This window comes from Phaethon aethereus (assembly GCF_964289735.1).
Source record: "Phaethon aethereus genome assembly, chromosome: 11".
Classification (NCBI taxonomy): Eukaryota; Metazoa; Chordata; class Aves; order Phaethontiformes; family Phaethontidae; genus Phaethon; species Phaethon aethereus.
In genome coordinates, this window is record NC_138587.1 from 17,923,573 (window position 1) to 17,936,047 (window position 12,475).

General features: G+C 38.1%; 1 protein-coding gene across 16 annotated transcripts in view; it reads right to left on the reverse strand.

The window, feature by feature from the left end:
- The window catches only part of PBRM1 (polybromo 1), a gene marked incomplete at both ends in the record, with an annotated part of 60,277 nt that overhangs the window by 10,211 nt on the left and 37,591 nt on the right, over positions 1-12,475 (reverse strand). For 14 of the 16 annotated variants that reach the window (XM_082004767.1, XM_082004763.1, XM_082004773.1 and 11 more), the window contains 7 exons: positions 2,372-2,573; positions 6,614-6,824; positions 8,087-8,270; positions 8,940-9,097; positions 9,412-9,557; positions 10,921-11,187; positions 12,163-12,320. In XM_082004767.1, the coding sequence (XP_081860893.1) occupies positions 2,372-2,573; positions 6,614-6,824; positions 8,087-8,270; positions 8,940-9,097; positions 9,412-9,557; positions 10,921-11,187; positions 12,163-12,320 (1,326 nt within the window). The remainder of the gene's footprint in view (positions 1-2,371; positions 2,574-6,613; positions 6,825-8,086; positions 8,271-8,939; positions 9,098-9,411; positions 9,558-10,920; positions 11,188-12,162; positions 12,321-12,475) is intronic. The other 2 variants (XM_082004774.1, XM_082004765.1) reach the window with 1 other exon arrangement.

Below are 12,475 nucleotides of genomic sequence, written 5' to 3' on the forward strand. Positions count from 1 at the left end.
AAGTAGAAAAATGACAGAATCCTCTTCAGAGCAGAGCAAGCATGTGGGGAAGATGAAGGAGCTGTTCTGACTCTCGCCTACTTTTCGCCAGCTAAAAAAACAAAAGGTCATACAAAAGCAAAAGTTCCGGAGACACTCTGATGAATGAGAAATTACCGTTAAGTGTTCAGTGTTATCAGACTTCGGACCGCTGAGCTTTGAAAAAGGACCTGACGTAGGACAGTACTGGAGTTTTACCTAGTCTCTATCTGTGACTGCCACAGAATTAACAGATGAAACAACACTGCCAAAGGGAATCGTGGCGGGCGCCTGAAAGTTCAGCCTTGAGCATTCACCTTAATAACACTAAACCCAAATCGTATAGGCCAGGACTTGAGATCATTCAAACAACATTTCCAACACATCTCAAGAGACAGGAAAGAGACCTTCTGCTTTGAACAGAGCTTTTCCTTAAAACAGACCTTTGCCTCAATCCCATGCATTATTTTATTTTATTTTGAGGAGTTTTCACAGTGCAGTTAGCCATCCAGGCATTTCCAATGCAGCCTGTTCTTTGCTCAGCTATTGCTAAAAAAAACAACTATCACCCTGCACATATACCAAATGAAATTTTCAGTGGGTCAAAACGGATCTAAACTGCAAACTACATTTCACCAGAACACAGAAAGGCACTTTTTCACTGAGGTGTCAAACCATGCCTGTTCCCTGCTCCCTGGTGCACGGCCACACTAGAGAGCATACAAATTTTGACTCGTCACAGTGGAAGGAGAGGAGTTTGTCTCCTTCCACACATGGTAAGCAAACACAGTTTGGATGCTTTGTAATCCCACCCCAACCCCTCACAAACAAATAAAAGTAAGTCTAGTTCTGGGCAGACACCAAGCCAGAGAAACTGCAGCCCAAAACACAAAAGCTTTGGAAAATTTTAAGTGAGAAAGAAGATTAAAATGGAAGCACTTAGGCAATCACTAACACAGTGGACAGACACTGTTGCTACCATTATGTTAGAGCTATGCCTTCCTGCAGAAGTGCAAGACATCAAGCTGCTCTAAGCTAAGAGATGATGACATGCTAGCTGTCCTACGGCTTAAGAATTAGCCTGTAAGGAGGGACCCGTCAATAAAAAGATGACATACGCACCTAGAAAGGCGTAAAAGAACACCTTCAACAGGAAAAAAGTAAGGCCATAGTACTTTCACAAAGAAAAGCATTACCATTTCCCTTCACAGCATTTGCAAAGAAAACTTGTCCATAGCCGAGTGGTGCTATATTACTCTGCGGAACTGCAAAGAAGTACTACTGCCAATTTGGAAAAGACTGTGACAGCTGAGGGTGGAAAGTGATAGCATGCAAACTTCTAGTTTGAAGAGCAAAGCTGCCTTTAAGTTATGAGTATGCAGAAAACCTATCAAATCTCACTTTTTAAAAAGCAAAAGTTATAACTTAATTGGGCAATAACTTTCTAGGGTGTTGAAACGTTCCTATCCAAAGTAGCATTTTCTTCCAATAAAATTGCAGGTTGATTAAAAAAAGTGTTTTATATCGGAATTGTTGACACATTACAATAAAATTGTATTTAATTTTATTCCAGTAAAGTTGAAACAGAATGACCAATATCAGTAGGAAGGAGAGACAGAAAGAAAGACAGAAAGAAAGACAGAAAGAAAGACAGAAAGAAAGACAGAAAGAAAGACAGAAAGAAAGACAGAAAGAAAGACAGAAAGAAAGACAGAAAGAAAGACAGAAAGGAGAAGAAAGAGAGAAAGGTCTAAAGTATCTTATGCCTATGAAATATTCCTAGGCTTACTTCAGGATATGAAATCTCTCAACAAAATCAGTCACAACAGTTGATTAATACTGAGACTGAACAACAGGTCATATTTACAGTATCATAACAGATTCCATATCCTTGATTTTATTCTACCAAAGCTATTTAGGACTCTAAGCACTGTTCAACAAAGAACTTTTTCCCACTGCACTGAAGCCTTCTTACCTGCCACTACAGCTCTGAAGAGCTTCTTGTCCAAAATTCCCCCCAGTTCTCCTTTAAAGTTTCACAAACCATTTTTCCAACTGACTTCCAGCCCAGGGGCTTCATGCCCCTTTACTTCTAATTTGTCCCTGTTTGCTTGGTCTTTGTTCACTTGGTTATTTGTGGCAAAGACATTTAAATTATCAGTTGTGCACTACATAACTTAAACATGCTCCTTGCTCCTCTTCAGTCAACTCTCAGTATGAGCTTCTCTTCAAGGTATGTCCAGAATACAAACATAAATATCTTCTTTTATTAAACTTGTCATCTGAATAACAGTAATGAACACGTTGCAAAAGAAAAAAGGCAGAAGAGTTTATCATCTCAGTTTGTATTTACCTTCATATTCTGCTTTCTTTGTTGCTTCCAAGTTTCTCCATTCAGTTCCTACAAGCCTGCTGAGTTCTCCAAAGGAGTAGTCTGGGTGCTGAGCTTTAATCACAGCTCTCATCTCGCTGCTAAATAAGATGTACCCACTCATGTTGATTTTCCTTTTTGATCCCTCCTTCTTGGTGCTGCCCTTAACAGACTTGGGAGTGGACTGTGAGAAAAAGCAGTTATGACCACATGTGTACAGAAGAGAAGCTTCTCGACATACAAAATTCAAAGCTGTAAGAAACAGTATTTTAAAATATTCACGCATTTCTCTTGAACATATTTGCACAAGGACCATCCAACCTTACAGCCTCTAAAGAGACACTGCATCTACTGATGCATGACAAGAGCATATGCACACAATTATGAAAAGTACACAGGGAAAAAAAAAACCACACAGTGTTCTGATGCTTTTCAACCCTTCCACACATAATGCCACCTTTATAACTGAAGGCTTCAAAAAATTCTCAGTAAGACAACACAGAATGCTTATTATTAGCTAAAATCATTACAAATTGAATGACAGGACTAAGAAAGGCTGAGTGGCAAATAAGTGACTATTTGGAAGACCAGAAGAGAATAAAAGCAATTGTGTTATGTCACAGATTTCATCCATTATGCTGTTCAGAAATATTGCCAACACAAGTTGAGTAAAACATTTTATTTGCCATTGCACATTTTAGGGAAATGCTTCCCCGCTTCCTCCTGGACTTCTGCAACCCTCACCCTCCTGGCTCCATCTTCCACTCTTCTCACCCCTAAGTGCTCTCTATTTTGCTTGCCAGACTCTCCTTTCTCTCTAGTGTTCACCTGTCACTACATAAGCAGCCATTTCTCCCTGAAAAGCCCAAAGCCCAGTTTTGCTAATCACTGTTCACCTGCACAACAGCTTGACATCACATTCTATATGTTGACGGGTAACAAAAATTCTGCTCCTTTGCTTTTCCCACCATGGATGCTCCTGTTGAGAGCTCCCTGATGTTTCCAGCCATCCATAAATTTAACCTATTCTGACAACCAGAGATACCACAGCTGGAACACTCTTTTTGAAGGCTCCTTCCACTTGTGTTTGTCACAAGAGACCATAATTCACCCATACTCTGACCAGTAAGGTCCACAAATGTATCATCATACCAAAACCCTCAAGAGGCCTTTATCATATCCCGAACATTACAAATTTCTCACATCTTGAAAAGTGTAATTCTTTCCAAATACCTGTGGGGGAAAAAGGGAAAGAAAAATATATGCAACTGTTTTCTTCCTATCCTGAAATTCTGGCCACGCTACTGACTCCTTCTACTTGCCACTTTGACCCCACAGTTCAACAGTCTTCTCTCAGCTAAAAACAAAGCTTCAGTGATACCAAGATGCTTAAAAAGTCTGGCTCATCGATCTAAGCCAGGCGCTGGATAAACTGAGGCATACTTGTACATTATTCCAAACTTCACTGTATTAATTTTGAAATGGCAATCCACCCTTAATGTTTTCATTATGAACCTAAAGACAACACTTGTATTTTAAGGAGGAAGTCTTCTAGTTTTGTCTCTAAGATGGAGGAAGTGAAGAAAACTTCATGCAGGTTCTGGGAGGAGACACAGGGCACATACAACTCATCCTGACTTCTCAGGCAAGCCCACATTGGCAGGTAGAGAGTTCTCAATTCAGAAATGGGAAAATCTAATGATATATTGGGCCTCTCATATCTGCACTTAGATAGCTACAGGTTTATTAGCTGGTTTTATCGTGCTTGCAACAGTTTCGATAGCAGTAATCTAATGTGAAAGCCTACCCATCAGTTTGGAAGGGCAAACAGGCCTTTGAGAAACTGTAAGAATTCTGAATTCAGTTCTTATATTCTTCGTTCTTTCACATTTCCAATACAACCATTTTTAAATTAACAGAATCTTTTCCATTTGAGTCAGATAACACATCTAAAACTGAATATGCAGTTAAGACAAGAAATAAACCGGGACCCCCTTTTATGCTTTTTCTCAGCCACATTGCTAAAGCAAAAAATGAAGTTGCACATCTTTTTCTTTTTTAGGTTGACTTGATTCACAGCAAACTGCAGCAGGAGAGCATCATCCACCTATTTGTCAAGCCCCACAATACCACATATATGCTTGTCTTGACTCCTTTTATCCTTAAGTGTAGTAAGAGCTTCTTTGTTATCAGGAGAAAAAAAAGTTTTAGAATTCTGGGGTTTAATAGTTGTTAAATAAAATTCCATACGTTTAGGAGAACATGAAGCAAACACATGCCTTTACCTAGGAGCTCTGTTTAAAAAGGTACCTTTTCACTAGGGACATAAATAGAACAAATAATCTGAAGAAGGAAGTTTATTTCTGTGCTATATGTTACTTATCTTTCCATCAGAGTTAAACTGTACTCTGAATACCAGCTCAGACACAATATGCTTTTTCTTTCTAAATCAGCAGTGTGAGGAATCTCCAGGCACTTGTGCATCATCATTCACTTCCTAGCATGCATTGCTATTGATCCTCTTCAGTTTTCCCTATTTGGTGGTTGGTTTCTGTTGTTGGTGGTTTTGTGGGGTTTTTTTTCCCCAAGTTCTACACTTCAGAGTTCACATCTGTCTAAAGGTATATACACACACATTGGATATATCCATTGAGCCTGACTTCTTACCAGTTATCCTGAAAGCTCTGCAAGACTGTCCCATTACAAACAATTTAAAAAAAACCAAAATAATGCAACTATCAACATGGCTTTTAAAAGAGATATATATTACTAAAATTCTCAAGGGAATCTGAGCACAACACAGCTATGTAGAAAGACTGAAAACAAAGATCAAACGACAGTGAATGCTGCAAAAGGCAGTTTGAGGACATCTTTAATGTCCAGTGTTTATGTCCTGTGACATAGTTTAAATCCCTATTTAAGCTGCTTTCGATGGCTGCCTTCCTTAACAACGGTAATATTTTGGTTTATAAAAAGTTACCTTGCCCTTCCTAAAGTGGTACATGAACTGGTTAATGCCTGTAACAAGCTTTCTATTTATAATAGTCTGCAAGAGTTTTCATGCTACTTAGGAAATTCAGCATGTTAGAACAAGAGCAGCAAGACAACCTTGCACAGGAAAATGCATTTGGTGGTCTACTGACATGGCAAAAACCACAGTCAAACCAAGCTAAAGCTTTCAATTTCATCAACTCTTTCTCATGACATCCAAAGACAGTTATTTCTATCCAGGGGTCACAACCTTTCCTCAACTACCAATGAGGTTGTCACCTCACAGTCAATGTAATGCAGCAGGAATCCATAGTGCTGGTTACAAAAGTGTCTGAAACCCCCTCCTGTTCCCAGCAGGTAGTTCCCATTGCCTCTTTAACGCTGGCATTAGCTTGGGTGTGTCGATGCGATGGGAAAGATAAAGGGTTTAATCCAGTGGCAAACAAACTTTTTTGGTTAGGTTACTTTCTAGTTAAAGCAGTTCCTCGTGCTCTTTCAATCCTCAGTTACATAAATACCAGAGCTTGTGTAAGAAACACAGCAAGAGAGGGAAGGGGATCAAAAGTGCCCCATTTAAGCAGCAGGAATGACTCATGCCGCATTCAGGCAGCATATAACCACACAATTCCTCTTTTACTTCCTATCAGTTTATCAGCAAATTCATACTAAAGCTTCTAGGACATCCAGTTCTTCTAACTTTTTTAGCAAGTTCTTATTTCCAATTAAGAATGGTAACTTAGTACTAAAAAAGCGTGGGTTTTTTCCCTTTGAAGATGATGCATAACATTTTCTAAAAATGTAGCAAAACCGTAACACCCAAAATGCTAGCTTTTTTCAAAATTTAAGGAAAAGCTTAAAAATGGGCATTAGGTAAATTGAGAATTACAATTAAACCCTTACATCCCAACTTTGTATTTAATATAACAACCTGATACTGAACAAGTGTCATAGGAAACCTACTAATTAGAAATAACATTAACATATCATACAAAAATGTACCCTAGGTTTTCCTCAACTGAATGATTTCCTTCAAAAATATTTTAATGGACTTAAATATTATCTCCTAGATATCATATTGGAGATGCCAAAACTGCTGCATGCCATTTATTCCACAGACTTGCAAACTGAAGTATAAATCTCTTCTGTGTATATGATAAAATGTTACTGTTCCTTTGTTTATTTGGGCTGGGGAAAGAATACTGAATATAAAGGTTTCTCAAGGAAGGTATTTACCTGTGGTGGAGTATAAGGCATTATATCCAATTCACTAGCTAGTGGGGTCTGAAGCTGAGGCATAGAAGGTGTTTCATTCATATCACCTTCCTCTTCTCCCATCTCTTCCATGTCCTCATCACCTCCTTCCAACTCAGCAAATTTTGCTTCTAGCTGCTGAATCTTCTTTTCCAGTAGTGGAGATGGTTCCTTCTGAGGAACTATGGGTTTTCTGAAAGGTGGAGGAGGAAGACGAAAAGCAGATGAGAATACACTCATACTTTACAGGAGGTAGCATGTATTTTTGAAGAGAAAATCAACTTTTCTTCCTTTATCATTGAACAACACGGAAACAACAGTGACTTAGGATGTGCCTGTGCTTCCTTTCAGAACACTGAGCAGAAATCATTCAGTGTCTATGGACAGTGTTTCATTTCACTCACTTGCTTGAAGGTTTTTTGGTTTTTTGGGGGTTTTTTTTGTTTTTTTTGTTTGTTTGTTTGTTTATGAGTTAGAAGGCGATTTCAATGCAGCAAATACTTCATTTCTGCAATAGAAGGCAGTTAACACCGCATCTTCCTTAGATATTACATTTTACTTAAGTTAGAACTTAATATTTTTATTAATATCAATGTTCACCAACTGGAAAGCTATTTGTTACCCATAATGAGGACTTAAGTATTTTAATGACATCCAAGAGAATTTACCAATCTGATAATATGACTTTTACTGAAGACAGGAGAAGAAAAGCAAAACATCCACTGGTATGAAGATCATGAAAAGACTGATGTTATATAAACTGCTATTCCGAAAGTGTGATTAGTCAAAATTCATCTTCTCCTACAAACTTTTATACATGTACTGGTCTGGCTGGGATAGAGTTAATTTTCTGCATAGTAGCCCATATGGTGCTGTGTTTTGGATTTGTGACCACAACAGTGTTGATAACACATGGGTGTTCTAGTTATTGCTGAACAGTGTTGGCACATCGCCAAGGCCTTTCTTTTTCCCACTCTGCCCCCCCAGTAAGTAGGCTGGTGTGGGCAAGAAGCTGGGAGGGGAGACAACCAGGACAACCCGAACTGACCAAAGGTATATTCCAGACCATACGACATCGTGCTCAGCAATAAAAGGTGGGGGAAAGGAGGGGGAAGAGGGGACATTCAGGGTTATGGCGTTTGTCTTTCCAAGTAACCATTACGCGTGCTGAGGCCCTGCTTTCCAGGAAACGGCTAAACATCTGCCTGCCGATGAAAAGCAGTGAATTAATTCCTTATTTTGCTTTGTTTGCATGTGCAGCTTTGCTTCATTTATTAAAATATCTTTATCTTGACCCAGGAGTTTTTCTTTCTTTTGCCCTTTGGATTCTCTCCCCCGTCCCTCTGTGGGGGAGTAGGGAAGTGGCTGGGTGGCGGCTTAGCTGCCAACCAGGCTCAGTCCACCACAATACAGAAGACTGCTCAGGTGACCCCCACATTCCCATCACATGTTTACCTAAAATAGTATATTTCATCATCTACAACTTTTGCAGAGAGTGAAAACCTCTTCAGCCCTTTAAATTTCTTCATCTGTTTGTCGCTTTCATTGTAGCGGCTCTCACAAAGAAAAACATCATTTTCGGAGATTTCGGTTGGTCTGCAGGAGAGGAAGTCTTTGAATGACAGAACCGCACACTTTCCTGCAGAAATGAAAGAGCTGGGTAAGAAGGCAGACACACTTGCAGACATTTTACAAAAAGTGTGGAAACTCAAGTTTTTCTCAGTCTCGTTAGTCTGGAAGATTCCTGGTATTTGGCACAACTACGAAAAATACACCAATTGATATCTCTATTAAATAATGCCACTCACAAGAAACCTACACGAACTTAATGCAGCTTTTGGATTTTTTTAAAGAATAAGAAAACCTGCAAAACAACAAAACCCATGATCACTGGTCAGTTAACTATATTTAGCACAGCATCATAACTACAAAACAAAGTATAAAGTCATCATCTTACGCACCAAACCAAGTTTCAGCCTCCTTCTGGACCTACTTTCTAGGTAACACATACTGGAATAATTACATTAATAAGCAAGAATAATGGAGTCGTCTGCTCTCTGGCTGCAGACAACGTTCACTTTGATATCATACATGTAATTCCTTTATTGTAAGAAAGCTTCCCAATAGTGAAAATTCTCACTACAGGTCCCAAAGACAGGGATGCGTATTAGGAACAGACTGAATAATCTCTCCTCCTCCACTCCATATGAAAAAAACATACTTGGAAACAAGCCTACACATAGCTATAAATCACTTCAGATTGTACAGGAAAAGAGTGTCCACTGGATTTAAAGTTGTTAAGAATTACCCAAAATGCAAGTCATTGGACAGGTCTCCTCCAAGTTACTCAAAAACACTTCCTTCTTGTAGAACATTTTAGTTGGTTCATGTTCAGTTTCTTCAGGATGTATAAAGATTGGACCAAAGAAATATGCAGCTCCATCTCGTACCCACATCTTTTCGATTCTGGAAAGAAAACCAAACCACTGACATAAATGAAAGACCATCCCTCCTAAATGAGACAGCTGGACGCACTAGGTTGTTCAGGAAGACTTGTCAGTAAAATAGAGTACAGAAGAACAGCCTATTTCAACTGTACAACTGTATCAGCTTTTTGTGAGGTGGCTAAACTTCTACCTCAAGCTATTAAGAGCTTGTAACATTTAGCTTAATTCAGAAGATTTTTTTTCTCATCCTGTTTTACACTTTTTGCAACAAGCCTGTCTTTCGTCCAAGTTATTTTTATAGTCACAAACTGCAAATAGAGAAGTTGCACCTACCTTCCTACCCGAGGGCGCACTAACCCATGGGATTTTATGAAGACACAGTCCCCAACCTTAAGCCACATATCATTGTAGCAGAGCTGCTCAAAGTAATGGCAACCAGGTTCGCCATTGGACATTTCTACTGGAACATCTTCTTTGTCCTGCAGAAGAATATGTATTTAGAAACTTGTGAAAGAAGGAAAACCAAACACATAAAAATACGCCAAGTGCAAGTAAAAAACTTTGCTCTATCTTTACGTTACCAAGAATAGGTAAACGCTAAATAGAGCTGTATGTATGAAAGTGAGGGGCCTTGAAATTTAAAAATTAAATAGCAAATCAAAGATACTCTCCACATATGTCTCAAGCCTTCCTATTTCACAAAGCTGTAGTTTTTCCAGAACAGCAATTTCCAGGTCCTTTTTTGTTCTACTGCTTCAAAATTAACTGGCCAAGCTGAGCCTTGTCAGCTTATTTTGGTGGTTTGTTTTAAAGCACAATAACATGCTTAAGAGGCAAGAATTGAGTATATGGCCAAGTTAACATACATAGAAATTTAATGATTCAATTCTCATATACAACAATATGAACACTCCGTGTATTGCTTGCAAATTCATACCATTCCCCCTATTTAATTTCTTCCTTTTTAGTCAAAACTGACATTGTGCCTCATTTGACCTTTTAGTTTAGAATTTCAGAAATCCAATGAAAACACAGGCTACCTCCCCAAGGTCTGGACGGAAAAAACCCTACAAGTTTTCATTCTATTGGTAGAAATAATTCCTTCTTTTGTCATGATGTGAATAAATAATATATACTAAGTGTCTGATTAAAGCTGACAATGAGCATGCTGGGTATTCTGTTCTGAGGTTCTGTTAGAGAACTCAATGTGAAGTGGATTTATTTCATGACTCGAAGGGGTTTTTTTATGGCTCTAAATTTAATTAAATTAAATTGAATTTAATATATTTATTTACATGTATTTATTTATTACTCTAAATACAATAAATAAACCATTCTATCCAGTATCTGGCACAGAAATATTCTTAAGAATTACGACAATAAACTGCTCAGTTATGAACCATAAACAGATCACAAACAACAAAACATTTTGTATTGCTTACTGCTGCCTAGGTACTGACTATTTTATTGAAATACTACATAATAAAGCACTTCAGAATTGCCATGAACTAAAATTAGACTTTTAGTTCTACAAATACTGTAGGCTTAGGGCAAGCTTTACAAAGTGTAATTTTCTTTTCCGAAGCAATCACTTCACACACAATTACAAGAAAGCATTTGTAGACTGTAGCAAATACGTACACAGCTTATCTTCCATTTAGTCTATTTCTGGTTTTTTGTATTTATTTACAAATGTGCATAACATAATTTATAACATAAGCATTATATTTATTTACATTTTATTGCATCTGGATGCTGTGAAATTGAAGTCATGAGGGTTCACGTTTTGTCATTCTTTATCCGTCAAATATAATTGACGTTTCCACTTGTTACCTTACGTACCTTTTCAAGATGAAGGATACTTTCTCCCACCTTACTGTCCTCCAACGTTTCAGCATGTTTCTCCTCATCTACTTTGTCTGTATTAGCAAATACAGAAGCAACACGGACCACAGGCAGGGGTACATCTCGTGGGACAAATCTTACAGAGCTTACAGGCATAGTCCACAGCTTAATCTTTTTAAAAGATTTTGTCTTTGCAGAGTAACGTGACTCACAGACATAGACATCCTCATCTCTGAAGTTTTCAGGACACAATTTAAAATATTCCTGCAGATTGAAGAAAAAAAGATTAAATATTTCAGCAACACACACACATACCCCACAGACACACAGTGACCTCCCTCTCATGCTTCCTGATTTTTTCTACATTTCTATCAGAAACACTTTTAGACTAATAAAGCCTTTCTGCTGAGTTCTTTTCTTCCAGTTTGACATCCAAGTTATATTAACAATTAAAAGCAAACAAGAAGAAATCCCACCCTTAGAGAAGACGCTAAATTCAGTACAGGGTATTATGTGAGAAAAGTTAGGTTTTATTCATTTACCAAAATGGTACATTAGTAAGTACAATATCTGCAACCCAAAACCACCTTTACAAGATTTCTGAGCTTTGACGTGGAAAGAGGACGGGACTACCGAGGTTGTTTTGGGTTTTTTTTTGTTTTGGTTTGGGGTTTTTTGGGAGGGTGGGGGGTGCGAGGGGTGGAAGTAAGCTCCATGCTCATTGTATGCGCCCACGATACCCATTCATGTATTCAGCAGCTGTAGCACTTTTTTCCAAACATGCTACCTTCTAAAAACTGGCTGAGATAGATATGTTGCAAGCAAGCCAAAAATCCTCAGCACAAGGATGATGGGGCATCCAACTTGAGACAGAGGTGAAAGACTTCATCCTCTTACCAAGCTATTCAAGTTTCCCTCTCTATCAAACCTAAATCTACATGCTTTTATGGGAACCTTAAAGAAGTTACCTGTAATTTCTCTACTACATGCTCTGAAAAATCAGTTCACCGATTATCTAATAGGCATATGATTCTACAAACCGACTAGCAACGAGAACACCATCATTTGGACGAACTACGTATCTCATGAAGCAAATGAAGAATACGAACAGTACACAAGAGCAAGTCCTATTTTATTTAAGTATTAGGAGAATGTCTCTGTTAGAATGCCTACACCTCTTAAAGAAAAGAGCAGAGAACATATTATTTGCTTAACAAATTAGTCTGAATAGTCTCTCACCTTAACAAACATGACCACACATTTGCCTAAAATTTTGCTGACAGGAACTTTATTGTAATAGTCACTTTTAAAAACTTCTTTCTCCAAGAATTTTCGTGTTGCAAGATGAAATGTTTCATTTGGTCGATAAAACCAACAGCCATAGAGCCATTTCTCTCCTAAAAAACAAAACAAAACAAAAAAAGCGAGAGAAGGGAGAAAGAAAAAGATGTAAAATGGTATATTCTCTAGCGCATGAGCAAGACAAAACAACTATAGATTGATTGATTAATCAAATAACTATGTAGTCATTTATACTGACAGTAAACTGTTT